Below are 14,118 nucleotides of genomic sequence, written 5' to 3' on the forward strand. Positions count from 1 at the left end.
TGGCTTACAGGCCGCCGGCTAGGTACTCTGGCAGTACGCCGGCTTTTCCGAATCCACACAATCAGATGCCGATGGGCGATGCGACACCAGCGCATCCAGTTTACAACGACTCTGACCAATTCCATGGACAAACGGGAGAACGAAGGTTTTCGAGAGAAGAAGACGATCATCGAGATCATGATCGAAGTCGGGATAGAGACAGTGACGATTCAGAAGAAGACTTGGAATTGAACGAATTTGTTGACAAAATAAAATGCTTCCAATCAAAATCTGGTAATTTTTGAAATTTTAATACTTTACTAATTGTTTGTTTTAGCCAAGAAAATACGTAAATTGAAAGAACAACTGGCCCAGAAAAACGAAATAATCTTCAATTTACGAAAAGAGCTGACGAAAGCCCAGGACGAGCTGAAAGCCCAGAATGCCTCAGACCCAGACCTTGAAGAGCTGCAAATAATCTCCCCAAGCAAAAAGAAGCGCGCAAGAAGGTCAATGAACCATGCGTCCAATAGTTCAAATTCTGAAGAAGAAGTTCTCTCCAGCGCGAAAATTTCATCTCGTTCGAAGAAAATCCTGAAAAAGGATGAAAAACCCAGCACAAATATCAGTACAAGTTCGAATGGAAATCAGATGCTGGCGTCAAAACTACTCAACCTAAAGCCCAAAGAAACATTACCTCTTCCGAAGAAATCTCGTTCACAGGCGGACAGAATTTCGACTAAAAAGCCCTCTGTTAGTCGTTCTCGCCAATCTTCCAAACAAAAAACTCAAGACATCTCCCAACACTTCATCAAAAAGTCCTCCAAGATTACTCCAGAAAAGTCGGCTCCACCAAATAATTCGTACTCGCCGTTAGAAGACATTGAACTAATCGACTCTTCCGAAGACGACGACATGACGCAAATTTCATTGCTCCACAAAACTGGGAACCAAACTGATACTCAACATTTGATGAACCCGTCGCCAGCAACTACAAATGGAATGAACAGTCGGCTAGGAAACTGGCTCAAGAATGTGCAGGAAAACGCAAAGAAACGCAAGCACGCTGCTAGTCCTAAACCAGCTCGACAGTCACGGTACTTTCAAATTTTTCCTCATAATTTGAAAATATAAAAATAGGAGCAAAGCCGACTTGGAGTCGATGATAGCTGACGACGACGAGACAATGTGTCAAACGTCAAAAATCTACAGAGCTAGTTCCAAGTCACGATCTCGATCGGTTTCTCCAAAGCCCAGCTACTCCAAGAACGACGTTTCGGCAGAGGAGCTACTTTTCGGAGGAGCTAGCCAAACACCGAAAAGAGAAGATTCCGATACAGAGGAAAACGTAATGGCGCAGAAAAAGAAGCAGCGATTCGTTGGAAATATTCCAGTGGACACACAAGGGAGGAGAATCAACGAAAAGATAAATTTCGGAGAGGGTTCAGCTAAAACTATTATTATTGATTCAGAATGAAAATTATTCTTTTGAATAATTTCGATATTTTAGACTGTTTACAACCCTTGAAAGATTTGATCGAACGAGCCAAGTTCAACCGATTGAATGATTCCGATCTGTTCCGCCAGCCTCCCTCTCCATCCCTCGATGGCAGTCAGTGGGAGCCTCGTTATCCCGAAAATAATTTCGACAATTTCTGGTGCACGGATGATGATAAACGATTGCCAATTTCAAGTCAGCGAAGGCGACCTCATATTTGATTTATACATATCAAATTTCACGCTTCACTTTTTGTTCAAAATTACCTTCTGCCTGATGGATTCAGTTTTCGTGTTTTCTTCTTTATCTTTTTGCTAATAAATTTAACTTTCAAATACTTCCGTTAAAAGATGTGTCTTTGAAGAATGGCTTACAGGCCGCCGGCTAGGTACTCTGTCAGTACAAATAGACAGGGCTACAAGACTCTAGCCGAGTTGCCTGATGATATTCCCACATGGACGACGAACTCGGGCAAATCTAACAGTAATAAAAGAAGACGAATGGCAGATGAAGATAGTTATTTTGACGACGACGATGATGATCCACCACCACCAAGTAAAACCTCATTCTTCCGCAACCAGATTCCTGATTATGCTTAATCTTTCTTTAGCTAAATCAACATACGATCCCTTCAATCCAACCGAAGACGGTTCGCAAGCTGCTAATGATGACGAAGATGAAATAGACCCCCTGGACGCTTTTATGGCCGAGAACAATAAAAAAGCAGCGATCGATAAGAAAAATATCGGCAAATCTAAGCCCAAGCAAAGAGCAGTTAGAGAAGACATCGAGAAAAAAGATTCAGAGGAGCAATTTTACGACTACATAAAGGTAAAGATATTCAATCTTACTGATGATCACGAATTTACTTTATACAGGCGAATCCCAACGCGGGAAAAGCCTTCACACATGCGGAAGAAGAGGCTGAAGAAGAAATCGTTTACGACGAGTATGGAAACGCCACAAAAGTCAAGAAAGAGATTGACCCTCTACCAGTGATCTATCATTCCGAAATCAACTATCCATCATTCCAAAAGAACTTCTACAAACCCCACGAAGATATTCAAAATGCGTCAAAGAACCAAATCAACAAACTTCTCGGAGAACTCGGAATTAGAATCGCTGGATATCAGCCGCAAAAGCCCGTTTCTTCCTTTGGACACATGGGATTTCCTGATCGGCTGTTGGAGAGGATACGAAAAGTGGGATTCACAGATCCGACTCCGATTCAGTCCACGGCGATTCCTCAGATTTTGGGTGGAAGAGACGTGATTGGAATCGCTCAAACTGGATCTGGTAAAACCGCTGGGTTCGTGTGGCCAATCATCTATCACGTGACAAAGCAAAGACCGCTCAAATACGGTGATGGACCCAGAGCGTTGATAATGGCTCCGACCAGAGAGCTGTGTCAGCAGCTGTACGCCGAGGTGCGAAAATTTTCGAAAAACTACGACTCCGTCCGCGTCGGAATCTGCTTTGGTGGAGGGAACATGTACGAGCAAGGGAAAGAATTGAAGATGGGTGTCGAAATTCTCGTCGCTACGCCTGGCCGTTTGATCGATCATGTCAAAAAAGGAAACACCGAACTCTCGAATTGTACCTTGATTTGCCTGGATGAGGCTGACCGAATGCTGGAACTTGGATTCGAGCCTCAAGTGCGCTCGATTTGCAACCACGTCCGTCCCGATCGACAGTGTCTTTTCTTCAGCGCTACTTTCAAGAAGAAAATTGAAATGCTCGCAAATGATATTCTCAATGATCCGGTGAAGCTCACGCAGGGGCAAATTGGTCAAGTGAACGAAAATGTCACGCAGACCTTTAAAATTCTCGGCCAAGGTGATTTATTATTTCTCAAACGAGTGATTGAACAGTCCTAGAACAAAAACTCCACTGGTTACTTACCAATATCGTTCCGTTAACGGCCGAGGGATCTTTGCTCGTCTTCGTCACGAGAAAAGCTGATTGTGTGACAGTCCATGAAGAATTGAAGAAAAATGGCTTCAAGACTGGAGTTATTCATGGAGACATGCATCAGGTTTTCAAAATCACTCTTTCTTGTTTAATCTATTTCAGGCGGAACGAAATGATGCAATCCAAGCATTCAAGCAGCGGAAACTCGCGACTTTAATCGCCACAGATGTCGCTGCCCGTGGTCTTGACATTTCTCACATCAAAACTGTAATCAACTACGACCCTGCTAGAAATTATGACACTCATGTTCACCGGGTTGGTCGAACTGCCCGAGCTGGAAATACCGGAACGGCTATTTCTCTGTTTACTCCTCAAGATACTGAGTACGCAGGCATCGTTGTCCGGTCAATTGAGACAACAAAACAGGTGATCATTAACTTCTGAAATCAAGGAAGACTAACGAAATTTTAGCCTGTTCCTGATGAGATGCTCAGACTGGCTATGCGAGATCCAGGCTTCAGGATGACTCGAGGCAAAGATGGGAAGAACATTGGATATTCAGACAATGATCGTGGTGGATTAGGGTCTGGCAGTGGAAACAAATTTGTTCCAGAGTTCGTCGAATATAGAGCGCCAGCAGGAACAGCAAAGAATCCATACCTGGAGCGCCCACCGCCGAAAGATCCATCACTTGCCGTTCCACCACGTAAGATGTGCTTTTGCCCAACTTTTAAAATCAAAAAATTTATTAAGAAAATCGACCGAAGCCGATGGGTTCGGGCGCAGGAAATCCACCACAGGGAGTTCAAGGAGTTTCTGGTGTTCTTCAAGGACAAGGAAGCTCCGTCATGTCCGATCGAGCGATTGCGATGAGAAAAGCGATGCAAAGTCGTTTCGGGCGATCATTTGTGGCTGGGAAAGCGGATGAAAAGCCGAAAATTGAATACACGGATCCCAGCGTGCGCCCTACTCTTGACCAGCTGTACCAAGAGCATACTACTGGAATGCCAGCGGTGGCGCCGGCTTTTCCAAATCCGCACTATCAGATGCCGATGGGCGATGCGACACCAGCGCCTCCAGTTTACAACGACTCTGACCAATTCCATGGACAAACGGGAGAACGAAGGTTTTCGAGAGAAGAAGACCATCATCGAGATCATGATCGAAGTCGGGATAGAGACAGAGACCGAAGAGATCGGGACCGTGACAGAGACCGAGACCGGGATCGCGACCGGTACGATCGAAGAAGAGACGATCGTGACAGAGACCGTGATAGAGATCGTCATCGTGACCGCGATCGTGATCGAGAGAGAAGATCTCGATGGAACTAGGAAAATTGTAAACCCAACTTATTCTTACTCTGCCAAAACTCATTTCTTTAACATCTAAGTAAAATTTTATAAACTCATTACTCCAGTCACTGGAGCCCAATCTCTCAGCACACATGATTTAGAAAATGGCGGGTGCAGTGATAGAAAATGTATCTTCGAAAAAGCTCTGGATAGGCGGAGCGGTTATTTTCGGCTTTGCCGTACTTGGCTTTGTCCTGGGAGGGGTCTACATCACGAGCAGCCCTAATCGTGCGGATGAAAATATTGCTACAGAGGTAATCTTATTCTTATCATCAGAAGTTCATTATTATTAGTGCTGGGATGCATCCGGCGATTTTGAACAAGACATCGGCATCATGCCTTGGCACCCAGAAGATGCCGCAGTTTTACCTTCCCAACAATGCCGCGTGCTTACCGATGAAGATCGAGCAAAAGTCCCTAATTCTCAAAATGAAAAGATCGTCTTCTCACTTCACATTCCTGTCAATGGCGAGGTTCTGACCCGCTGGTTTAGCTACATGCTCGTTCTGGTGTATCCAGAACTCAAATCACTTGCGAAACCGAATGCGACCCAAATCTGGTTTGATGCTAAATGTGAGTATTCAGAAAAGATTAAAAATAAGAACGTAACGGCCGTTTAGTCTATCACCGAGACAATCCGAATGAAAAATGGTCGCTCAGTCACAAAAAACATTTCTCAAGAAACTACAATTGCGAAGAAATGAAATTTCCTGGCGGCGTAGACTACGCTTGCCAACCGATGAATTTCGTCGAACTGGGCAGTGTTCCTCACAAATACTATCTCGTCAACTTCAAGCTTCGTAAATTCGACGCAGAGGGAAATCACATCAACGAAAAAATCGGCATCTTCAGCCATGTCAACATGCCAGTAATCTATCAAAGTCCTGAATTCACCAAGTTGTGGCTCAGTCTCCAAACCTGCGTTTTCTTCTCTCAGTGGTTCTTTCTCGTTTGGTTTGCCAATCGAATTTCGCAGCTGAGAAGGCCAAAGACGCTCATTGAAAAGTCAATTCTAGCGCTTGGAATTTCGATTCAAATTGGAAACTTTCCTGTTCAATGGCTGGCGCTTTTCATGGAAGCGCCTTGGATGCTGCTTCTTTCCGACATTCGACAGGGTCTGGCGTACATGACTCTCTTTGGCTTCTGGTTGATTTTCATGAGTGAGCATTTGCTCGACAAGCCACATCGGGACAATTTGAAGAACTACGCTCTCCAGCTCTGTTTTGTTCTCCTCTGCGGGCTTTCCATGTTCGTTCTTGATTGTGTCGAGCGAGGCTGGCAACTGAAAGATCCTTTCTGGTCGGTTTGGGACACTGTTCACGGGCGAAATGCAGCTCATGCCATGCCCATTGTTGGAGGAATCTTCGGCGCGCTTTACTTGGTCAACTTGAGCGTGATCATCTTCAGAGTGAGCTACAACTTGTTCAAGCGGCAGCAACACTTTGTCGGAAAACTCCATGCTGAAGGACTGATCTTACGTTTCCAGGTAGAACGAGTCCTCTATGATTTCAAAATTTTGAATAAAATTTAGATCATCATTGGATTCACTTTCTTCTGCGCGATTGCTTCTCTTATCGCCTTTTACTACAACGAAGCAACTGATACGCCTGTTATCATCAACAACCATCATATTCAAGTAAATCTACAAATAGAAATCCATCTTCAAAGAGACCTTTCAGGTTCAATCAGCTATCTACACAGGTCTCTACGTTTTGTGGAATTTGTATGTCTTATCCGTGATGCTTCTTTACGGTAAATCCTCCTCTATAAAACAATCGATACCTTTTTTTCAGCTCCGAGCCACAAATTTGGCTCAAACGCGGATTTGTCCGAAATGGCGCCTTTGAATTCCGAGGTTTCTTCTGTTTCCGGATCTCGAGTTGACTCCCTCCAGTCAATTTCCCATCAAACTTCTACGCGCGACGATATGCACTTGCTAGCTACGCTCACTGCTGATAAAACAACTGCTGACTAACAAAGTTTATTGCAATTACAAGACTCAAAGTAACTTCTCGCTCAAAAAGCCTTTATGATGACATGTATCGAATCGCAAAAGTACTTCACTCTCATTTATTCCTTTCCTTCCAGCATTCTTCCCGTACTTCAATACCTTATCCCTCTCTTTTTTTCTGTATCAATAAATTCACTAATTCCAGAACATGAAAACATTCACGCCTCACAAAGAGTTGGTCAGAGCCTAGTTTAGTCTAAATATTTCTATTGATCTTGTTATTTTCAAGAAAATGCCACGCATGAAAAAGCAGAAACGAAGTCATATACAGAATCTTCGACACGGAATAGAAATGAGGAAAAAATATCCTGAACGATATCAAATTGTGCACTTCAAATGCAAAACCACAAATGAATCCTGTTTGCAAGTTTCTGTGAAAACATGGAACGATATTATCGGGAAGATTGTCGAAAATGGAACTGACTTCAACTTAACTGAAGTGAAATACTCACTTGCTTTCACAAAAAATGTTTTGCCAACCGAAAGCGTTCTGAAGCCACTTTCTCAAAAATGAAAAAGCTCTGACAACTGCCGTTTTTGTTCGCATTCAAATCTATTCGTTTATTCTCACGCTTATTATAGTTTTTTATTCAACATTCGAACAATCTCAATATTTTTTTGCTTTTAAGAATGCCTCGTCGTCCGACCGCTCTTGATGACGATGAGCAGCTTCTACGAGAACAAGAAGCATTCCTCCGGAAAAATGAGCCGTCCGCGAAAGTTGTTCGAATGAAAAAAGAAAGCACCAATCTCGAGCAAAAAGAAGAAAGAATGGAGATCGATGAAGTCCAACAAGTCCTGTTTGAGATTCAAGAGAAAATGTCAATCGTCGAATCTGAAAAACCAGCTGGTCATCCCGACGGATTTCCGAAAGTCTTTTCTCTCGGAAACACTGATCAAATTGGCGGAAAGAAGAAGGGAAAGAGTCTCTTCAAGCAAAAAATGGAAGAGAGGAAGAAAAAACAAGGAAGAGTATCTGAAGCAAGGGCACCACCGAGACCGATTCCTGTCAGGTCACTCGTGGAGGATGAAAAAATTGGCCATGAAAATGCGGAGCGTCTTGCCAAGGTAAAGTTTCCTTTCCGAGTTAATAATCTATCCTTTTTCAGCTTTCTATGGAAGAGATCGAGGAAGAAAGAAAACAGCTGCTGGCAAAACTCGATCCATCAATGCTCGATTTCATCAGAAAGCGAAGATATCAAGGCAGAACTTTCGACAAAGAAGGAGCGAAGGTAAAACTTCTCGAGGAAACTACTTTTAAAACTGAGCATGGAACGGATGTGAAAGTACCACTGAGAGGTGTTGATCAAAAGTGGGTGAATTTTGGCCATGTCGAGCCGGAGAAATTGGAATGGATGCAAGATATTGAGATCAAGGAGATCAAGGGCGATGTGAAAGTCAGAGTTGACTTCAATGGAGAGGTTGTCAATCCTATCAGGTAAAGGAACTGTATAAAGCTCCTGTAAAACTGTTTCCTAGCGAGATAAGCTGGCGAGAAGGCCTTCACCACCATGGTGACGAAGAGCAAGTGCCTGGTTATTCGATGCAAGAACTGCTAGGTTTGAGCAACTCACGGCTCTTGCAACAACGACAGATCGCTTACAAAGCGTTGGAGGGAGTAATTCGTAATGCACGGCTCCAAAAAGGCGACAGAACTCTCTTTGTCGCGCCCAAACTTCTCCTGCAAGCTGGATTGGTCGTTGTTGTTCGCAGAGAACTCGACAGTGAAGCCCTTCAGTCGCAAGAAATGGCCCTACGATTGCTGCACGCGCTGATTGGCCCTTTGGATAGATCAATCGAACACGTGACTGTCAAAGCTTCCTTTGGCGAGTACAAAGCATTCGACGAAACCGACCACGACTCACTCGGCGACGGACTTATCGAGCATTCGGCCAAGGACCTGATCAGCGCTCTACTAAATATGCAAATTCTAGCCCGCTTCAGATTCTTACTCCAAAATCCAGCATCGTCTGGTGATGTCAAACTTCTAGTCATTGAAATACTACAAGTTTTCGCCGGTCATTCCTTGACAACAGCGAATAGAATTTTTGATGAAAACTTTCTCGTCGAAGCACTGCTCCCAGATATTGCTTTGATGGGAACTGAACAATCAGCGAAACGACTGCGAGTTTTTCTCCTGATGATGAGAAACGGAAAGAACTTGGCGAAGAAACTAGCGGACAACGAAAGCTTCATGGGCGTTCTTTATTCTTCTTTATTCGGTCCCTGTGATTTCCGAAAAGTTGGAATCGAAATCGCTCGATGCTTTGTCCAGTTCAGAATAAATACCGACGTCTTTATGAAGATGATTCAAGACTTTAGCAAATCACTGGAGAAATACGAAAGCCTCGTCCAGGAAGTCTTCCTTTGCTCCGAAAGAACTATCGAACTGTATGAAAGATTTCGATCAATTGCCTGCTCGACTCATCCGCAACAAAAGTCGTATGTCCACTTTGCCACGACTTTGCTAAAACTATTTCGCGAAGGAAAAGAAAGTCACAAGTACTCGCCGGTTCCAATCGAGCTTTTAGAAGTCTCATATCATCCTGATTCCCTCGACTCGCTTTGGGAACAACTTGATAAGCTCAGAGCTCCGAATTCGAATGCAAGGCCTTTGCCAGCAGTCCCTCTTGGGTTGGACGTTTCTTTGATGGAAAATTGCAATGAAACAGCGAGCTACCTTGATTATTTATCCGCACTGATCAACGTTGATCGAATGAAAGCAATCGAATCGATCAAGAACTCTCTGGTTCTGGACATTCTAGTCGACGTAATCGACGTTCTCAAATTGTCACACGAAACTGAGCTCTTGATCGTCTCTATTGTACGACTCGGCTGTCAACTGAAAACGCTCATAATCGACAAATCATTGGAAAACTTCGTCGCGCGCTGGCATGCTTTGTCTTTTCGCGCATCTCTTCTCTTACCTGTTGTTTATTCTGAGCTTCAGCTCCAGTTCTACTCCAATTTCTTCGACGGTTCTCTCTTTTCATGTTCATCAAAAAATAACCCAGAGGGCTTTGAATCAACATTAGAAAAGATTCTGCCCGAGCTGTCTTCTCTCAGAGGTCAATTTCTCGCAACAGTGCGACAGTTTCTCCCGCCAACAAGTTGGGAACGATCGCGTCAGTTTTTGACAAGAAGTGAGAAATGCGAAACTTTGATAATTGGCGGACCTGGGTTGACCCCTTCACTTCCGAGTGACATCGTTTTTATGAAATTGATCGAGCTTGGGACGGTCTTGAGCGCTGGAGACTCGAATGTTTCACTTGAAGATCACGCGGATTCATCAGGTGACCAGTCTTTCCTTCTTCATGACTTTAAAATTAATTTAGAAGCGATCAAATCTCTCCGTCTCGCGCATTTTTGCACAACATTCAGGAAGAACTCCATCCCTGGTGTCCAAGGTTCTTCTCTATTTGTTCGACTTGCTTTGGTATTCCTCTGTCCTCCAGAAATCTCAATGAGTGGAACGATTCTTGACCTGATTCGGCCTCTTCTGAAGCTTTCAGTGCAAAAATCAACTCTTGTTCACAACTCGGTCATCCCCATCGCGGGTAAGAATAGCTTTTTTTACCAAAATTGAGTTTTCCTTTAGATTGTCCTTCCTTCACGGATTTTTACATTAAACTTCTGGACGCATTCGAAGGGCATGGCTACTCAAACTCGCTCTTTGGATCGGTTCTGATGATTCCGTTGATTCACTCGACTGAATTGAGGCTCATTCTCTGGGGCGACAAGCAGCCAATCTTGCAGACGATTAGAAACGATTTCACGAACATTCTTCTTCCTTTTGAAGGTATGAATTAACGAATGAAAGCCCAGATAAAAGCCCAAAATTCAGAATACATTCGGATCCCAGAAACGAGCACCAGACTTGTCCAGCTCTACCTTGCTGCCATTGCTTCAAAAACAGTCACAGTGCATCGAAACGTTGTACTCTACTGTTTCGCCGTGTACCAAATCAACCAGTTCTTGATGAACCTCCAAATTGACAGGAATCTGCGCGAATCTATCCTCCGCCTCGTCCTCAGCGCTGAGAAATCTCTGCAAAAAGACATTTTGTTCTTTTCAAAAATCAACAAGGAATTCCCTCACATCGACCACAAAGAAGACCTCGAGGAAGGACCGAAGAACTGGATTATTTCGACGATAAAGAAGAATCGACTCGAAAGCGAACTTTTTTGATGTATTAATTTAATATTATAGTGATAATAATATGCGGACATGGAATTGCGTAGCTCAGCAGAAATAAAAGTTTTTCTGTCATGTTTCCGCGGGTGGGTCTTTCATCGACATGCCCCACTCAAGAAGCTCAATAATTTCTTCTTTGCCGCTCGCTTCCATCATCGGCGTTCGACCAAAGTTGTCTTTTCTCTCCGGGTCGCATCCTTGCGAGATCAGAAAGCGAACGATGTCTTCCATCCCTCTCGCGACAGCAATATGCAGGGCAGTTCTTCCATCATAATTCGCCGCGTCCAGGTCTGCTCCGCCAGCATGCCAGGCAGTTATTGCATCCAAATCGTTTCCAACGACGTTCATCATCAACTCATTGCACGTCTGTTGCTGGGAGCACTTAAGAACGGCGCCAGCGTTGCGGAGCATTTCGATGATTTGAAAGTGCTTGTTTTTTATCGCTTCGTTCAGTGGAGTGGCACCAGTGTGATCTTTCTTGTGAACTGGGCAGCCGTCAAGAAGCATTTCTTCCACCAGCAAATCGTGTCCTAAAATTCAATTGCTCCTCAATTTTCATTTCCTTCGTACCTGCTGCGGCAGCGATATGCAGAGGCGTACGGCCATCATAGTCCGTCATCGAGTAATCTCCACCATCCTCCTTCAGTTTTTTGATCGACTCAAAGTTGCCCTCCTTCGCGGCAGAGCAAAGCAAGCACGGAAATAAGGACGCTTTGATAAGTTGAATTTCTGCTTCGGTGGAAACTTTCATCGCGTCTGCGACAGATTGCAAAAAGGATGAATTCGAAAGGCTGAATTTGGCAATGTCGGCCTGTGTGAGCTCGCCGCGAATATTCGTCTCCAGAAGTTCTTTTCGCTGAGAAGCAGTTAGACCTTCCAAGCCAAGAACGTAGCTTAGTTTTGCCAAGGCAGCTAGAAATGGATAAAAACGATGATTTTTTTCAAGTCTTGTACCTTCAGGAGTCATGTCAGCTCCAAGAACACAGCCAGCTTGGGCAAAAGCAGCTCCAGCTGCATAAGCGCTAGAAACGATTCCAGTCTGGCACTGGGAAATAATGACGATGAAAACTCCCCTCGCGATTGCCACTTTGATCTCTTTTATGATATCCTCTCGATTGCTTGGCCCGTTTCCAGCGCTAGAATCGTTGAGTTGAAAGTGTATTCACAAAACTCACCCATATGATTGAAAAACGACCCCGCGAATCGGTGGCTGGAGAAAACTGCGCACTGTGGTGGCAGTTATCGATGGAAAGATCCTCAACAGCGCGACATTCGGATTCCACCCGTGCGAGATGGAAAATTTCGTGGGCTTCTGACTTCGCCAAATTAGATCCCAGTTGCAGTTGATCTCTGTCCCCATTTTTATCAGCGGCTCCATATTGTAGCTCGAGAAAGCGTGAAAATCTTGCGCGTCCGTTTTCATCACCCGATTTCCCCGAAACAGGCGGCGGTTGAAGTAGAGGCCGACTTCTGGAATGATCAGGGTTCCAGCGATGACAAGAGCTCCTTGGAGATTGTCGATTGCGTCCGTTCTCATTTCTGCCATTGGTTTTTGCGCTCCTGTAACTACGACTGGCTTTCCTAGCTCTTCCATCATGAAACTGAGCGCTGAAGCTGTGTAGGACATCGTATCAGTTCCGTGGACAATGACGAATCCGTCGAACTGCTCGTAGACGGAGAAAATGTCCGCGGCAAGTTGCCTTTAAAAAATAATATTCTTGAATATCGAGGCTAGTACCTGTATTCCAAGTAGCTCATGTTGGACGAATCAATCAGCGGGTCGTACTCGTAAATTGTATAAACCACTCGTTTAGTGTCTCCAATCTCATCCTTCATTTCTGGAAGCACAAAGGTATTCTTCCCCGCTCTCTCATTCAGATTCTCTTGGAAATATTTCTCATCGTGCAGTAGGTTGATCTCCGGTACTGCGGTTTCCAGGTATCCTTTCAGCGGCTCATACGCACCACTCTCATTCTTGACCATGCACAAGGTTCCTCCAGTGACTAGGACGAGTACAAAGCTCTCTCTGACATTCGTCTCGTCCAAATCGGACGGAGTTGGCGGCTTTGGCAAGTCTTGCGCATCCGGCCTAAACTTTTTCATTACAATCTTGGCAAGGTGCATTTGAACGCGGTGCTAACGTTATTGAATTGCGCCTATTAATGTCGGTTTTCGCGGCTGTTATCGAAGGATTCCAACAACTTATCATCTATCTCTGACGTAAAAAGTGAGAATATATGCTGTGAGAAAAGGGGCAAGGGATGACAAATAGTGCATAAATAGCAACTTATTTCTGTCTACCAGAAAAATGTCTCTTGCTGTTTACCAGTGAGAGGGTGGGAACGACGAGCTATACGAAACTGTTGAAGCCTGACTACTAATTGAAATTGAATTCCGGGAATTCTCAATGCTCCCCCTTTGCATTTGGTTACGTAATAAAACTAAAGCGTTCTATTATTTGTTGCAAAATAAACTTTTGGCACTAGAAACGCCGTGAACTTACATCCACCCTCTGAGCGTTTTGTAAGAGGGCCGTTCCAGTCTGTTCACGTATTTGAATGCCATTGACTTTGTGCTCATTGTTGGATTCTCAAAGAAGAGCTCTTATGTAACTTCTCTGTGTCTAAAAATGGGCTAAGACCTCAGCGATCAATTATCTGAGCCCCTGGGCCAATTCTGTTTCCCATAGAGTGGGGTGTGGCGCTCAAGGTTTTCGGGTACCGTAAACGATGGCTTTTTCGAGGCCTTCTACAAAGGGTCACGTGTGCGCGCCTCATTCGAATGAGCAGTCACCTGATCGATCCGCTTCGCACAAGGCGCGTTCTCCTTCTTGCTTCTAGCTCCATTTCTCAAAGAAAAAAGGGTTGATTGATTGAGTACGCTGAACTACTAGTGTGTTCTGAGATAATCACTTGTCGAGTTATTTGCCCTGAGCAAAACCGGATAAAGGTATGGGGCCATATTGAAAAGAAGGTTTCAAGAGACACTCAATCTGACTGACAGACTCTCCCTTACGTACCTTGACTGTAAATGTCTTCTCAAAGTATTATTGTTATTAATAAACAGCTGAAAGCGTTTCAATTTCGTCTCGCCTTCAGACTTTATTTCTCGAGGTTTTTGCTGGAAAAACATTTTAGTTATATAATTATACGGATTTGTCAACGCCCAGGTTC

General features: G+C 44.2%; 5 protein-coding genes across 9 annotated transcripts; 4 read left to right on the forward strand and 1 right to left on the reverse strand.

Annotated features, from left to right (window-relative positions):
* Nucleotides 1–2: 2 nt before the first annotated feature.
* On the forward strand, nucleotides 3–1,808 carry LOC145705220 (uncharacterized). The gene is made up of 3 exons (XM_081782674.1): nucleotides 3–273; nucleotides 317–1,076; nucleotides 1,120–1,808. Exons 1-3 carry the CDS (start codon nucleotides 66–68, stop codon nucleotides 1,454–1,456), a joined length of 1,305 nt encoding a protein of 434 aa, XP_081638800.1. The 5' UTR covers nucleotides 3–65; the 3' UTR covers nucleotides 1,457–1,808.
* An 8-nt stretch (nucleotides 1,809–1,816) lies between these two features.
* Nucleotides 1,817–4,796, forward strand: LOC145705218 (ATP-dependent RNA helicase DDX42-like). The gene is made up of 7 exons (XM_081782671.1): nucleotides 1,817–2,032; nucleotides 2,088–2,308; nucleotides 2,356–3,313; nucleotides 3,355–3,512; nucleotides 3,551–3,814; nucleotides 3,860–4,094; nucleotides 4,142–4,796. Exons 1-7 carry the CDS (start codon nucleotides 1,843–1,845, stop codon nucleotides 4,717–4,719), a joined length of 2,604 nt encoding a protein of 867 aa, XP_081638797.1. The 5' UTR covers nucleotides 1,817–1,842; the 3' UTR covers nucleotides 4,720–4,796.
* A 32-nt stretch (nucleotides 4,797–4,828) lies between these two features.
* Nucleotides 4,829–7,345, forward strand: LOC145705219 (protein wntless homolog). Its single transcript, XM_081782673.1, has 6 exons — nucleotides 4,829–4,994; nucleotides 5,034–5,313; nucleotides 5,361–6,226; nucleotides 6,272–6,376; nucleotides 6,420–6,492; nucleotides 6,534–7,345. The coding sequence occupies exons 1-6, from the start codon at nucleotides 4,845–4,847 to the stop codon at nucleotides 6,713–6,715; spliced, it is 1,656 nt and encodes a 551-aa protein (XP_081638799.1). The 5' UTR covers nucleotides 4,829–4,844; the 3' UTR covers nucleotides 6,716–7,345.
* Nucleotides 7,346–7,375: 30 nt separating this feature from the next.
* LOC145705221 (RNA polymerase II-associated protein 1-like) lies at nucleotides 7,376–11,020 on the forward strand. The gene is made up of 6 exons (XM_081782675.1): nucleotides 7,376–7,819; nucleotides 7,861–8,189; nucleotides 8,231–10,044; nucleotides 10,087–10,308; nucleotides 10,350–10,550; nucleotides 10,596–11,020. Exons 1-6 carry the CDS (start codon nucleotides 7,382–7,384, stop codon nucleotides 10,937–10,939), a joined length of 3,348 nt encoding a protein of 1,115 aa, XP_081638801.1. The 5' UTR covers nucleotides 7,376–7,381; the 3' UTR covers nucleotides 10,940–11,020.
* On the reverse strand, nucleotides 10,937–14,082 carry LOC145705222 (L-asparaginase-like). Of its 5 annotated transcripts, none has more exons than XM_081782676.1 (6): nucleotides 13,965–14,082; nucleotides 12,684–13,034; nucleotides 12,121–12,645; nucleotides 11,900–12,081; nucleotides 11,516–11,857; nucleotides 10,937–11,475 (listed from the first exon to the last, which is right to left on the reverse strand). In XM_081782676.1, the coding sequence occupies exons 1-6, from the start codon at nucleotides 14,075–14,077 to the stop codon at nucleotides 11,018–11,020; spliced, it is 1,971 nt and encodes a 656-aa protein (XP_081638802.1). In that variant the 5' UTR covers nucleotides 14,078–14,082; the 3' UTR covers nucleotides 10,937–11,017. The 5 variants fall into 5 exon arrangements, with proteins under 5 accessions (XP_081638802.1, XP_081638804.1, XP_081638803.1 ...); XM_081782678.1 differs by lacking the exon at nucleotides 13,965–14,082 and adding an exon at nucleotides 13,449–13,570; XM_081782677.1 differs by lacking the exon at nucleotides 13,965–14,082 and adding an exon at nucleotides 13,272–13,373.
* Nucleotides 14,083–14,118: the final 36 nt, after the last annotated feature.

The sequence above is a fragment of the Oikopleura dioica genome, chromosome PAR (genome assembly GCF_907165135.1).
Source record: "Oikopleura dioica chromosome PAR, OKI2018_I68_1.0, whole genome shotgun sequence".
Lineage (NCBI taxonomy): Eukaryota > Metazoa > Chordata > Appendicularia > Copelata > Oikopleuridae > Oikopleura > Oikopleura dioica.

Coding starts and splice junctions, on each gene's coding strand:
- LOC145705219 (XM_081782673.1), top strand. CDS start 4,845: ATGGCGGGTGCAGTGATAGAAAATGTATCTTCGAAAAAGCTCTGGATA. Junction 5,314..5,360: donor AATCTGGTTTGATGCTAAAT/GTGAGTATTCAG, acceptor ACGGCCGTTTAG/TCTATCACCGAGACAATCCG. Junction 6,227..6,271: donor GACTGATCTTACGTTTCCAG/GTAGAACGAGTC, acceptor AATAAAATTTAG/ATCATCATTGGATTCACTTT.
- LOC145705222 (XM_081782676.1), bottom strand. CDS start 14,077: ATGTTTTTCCAGCAAAAACCTCGAGAAATAAAGTCTGAAGGCGAGACG. Junction 12,646..12,683: donor ATGAGCTACTTGGAATACAG/GTACTAGCCTCG, acceptor TATTTTTTAAAG/GCAACTTGCCGCGGACATTT. Junction 12,082..12,120: donor GTCGTTTTTCAATCATATGG/GTGAGTTTTGTG, acceptor CAACGATTCTAG/CGCTGGAAACGGGCCAAGCA.
- LOC145705218 (XM_081782671.1), top strand. CDS start 1,843: ATGGCTTACAGGCCGCCGGCTAGGTACTCTGTCAGTACAAATAGACAG. Junction 2,033..2,087: donor TGATGATCCACCACCACCAA/GTAAAACCTCAT, acceptor ATCTTTCTTTAG/CTAAATCAACATACGATCCC. Junction 3,314..3,354: donor CTTTAAAATTCTCGGCCAAG/GTGATTTATTAT, acceptor GAACAGTCCTAG/AACAAAAACTCCACTGGTTA.
- LOC145705220 (XM_081782674.1), top strand. CDS start 66: ATGCCGATGGGCGATGCGACACCAGCGCATCCAGTTTACAACGACTCT. Junction 274..316: donor ATGCTTCCAATCAAAATCTG/GTAATTTTTGAA, acceptor TGTTTGTTTTAG/CCAAGAAAATACGTAAATTG. Junction 1,077..1,119: donor AAACCAGCTCGACAGTCACG/GTACTTTCAAAT, acceptor ATATAAAAATAG/GAGCAAAGCCGACTTGGAGT.
- LOC145705221 (XM_081782675.1), top strand. CDS start 7,382: ATGCCTCGTCGTCCGACCGCTCTTGATGACGATGAGCAGCTTCTACGA. Junction 8,190..8,230: donor GAGGTTGTCAATCCTATCAG/GTAAAGGAACTG, acceptor ACTGTTTCCTAG/CGAGATAAGCTGGCGAGAAG. Junction 10,551..10,595: donor CATTCTTCTTCCTTTTGAAG/GTATGAATTAAC, acceptor CCCAAAATTCAG/AATACATTCGGATCCCAGAA.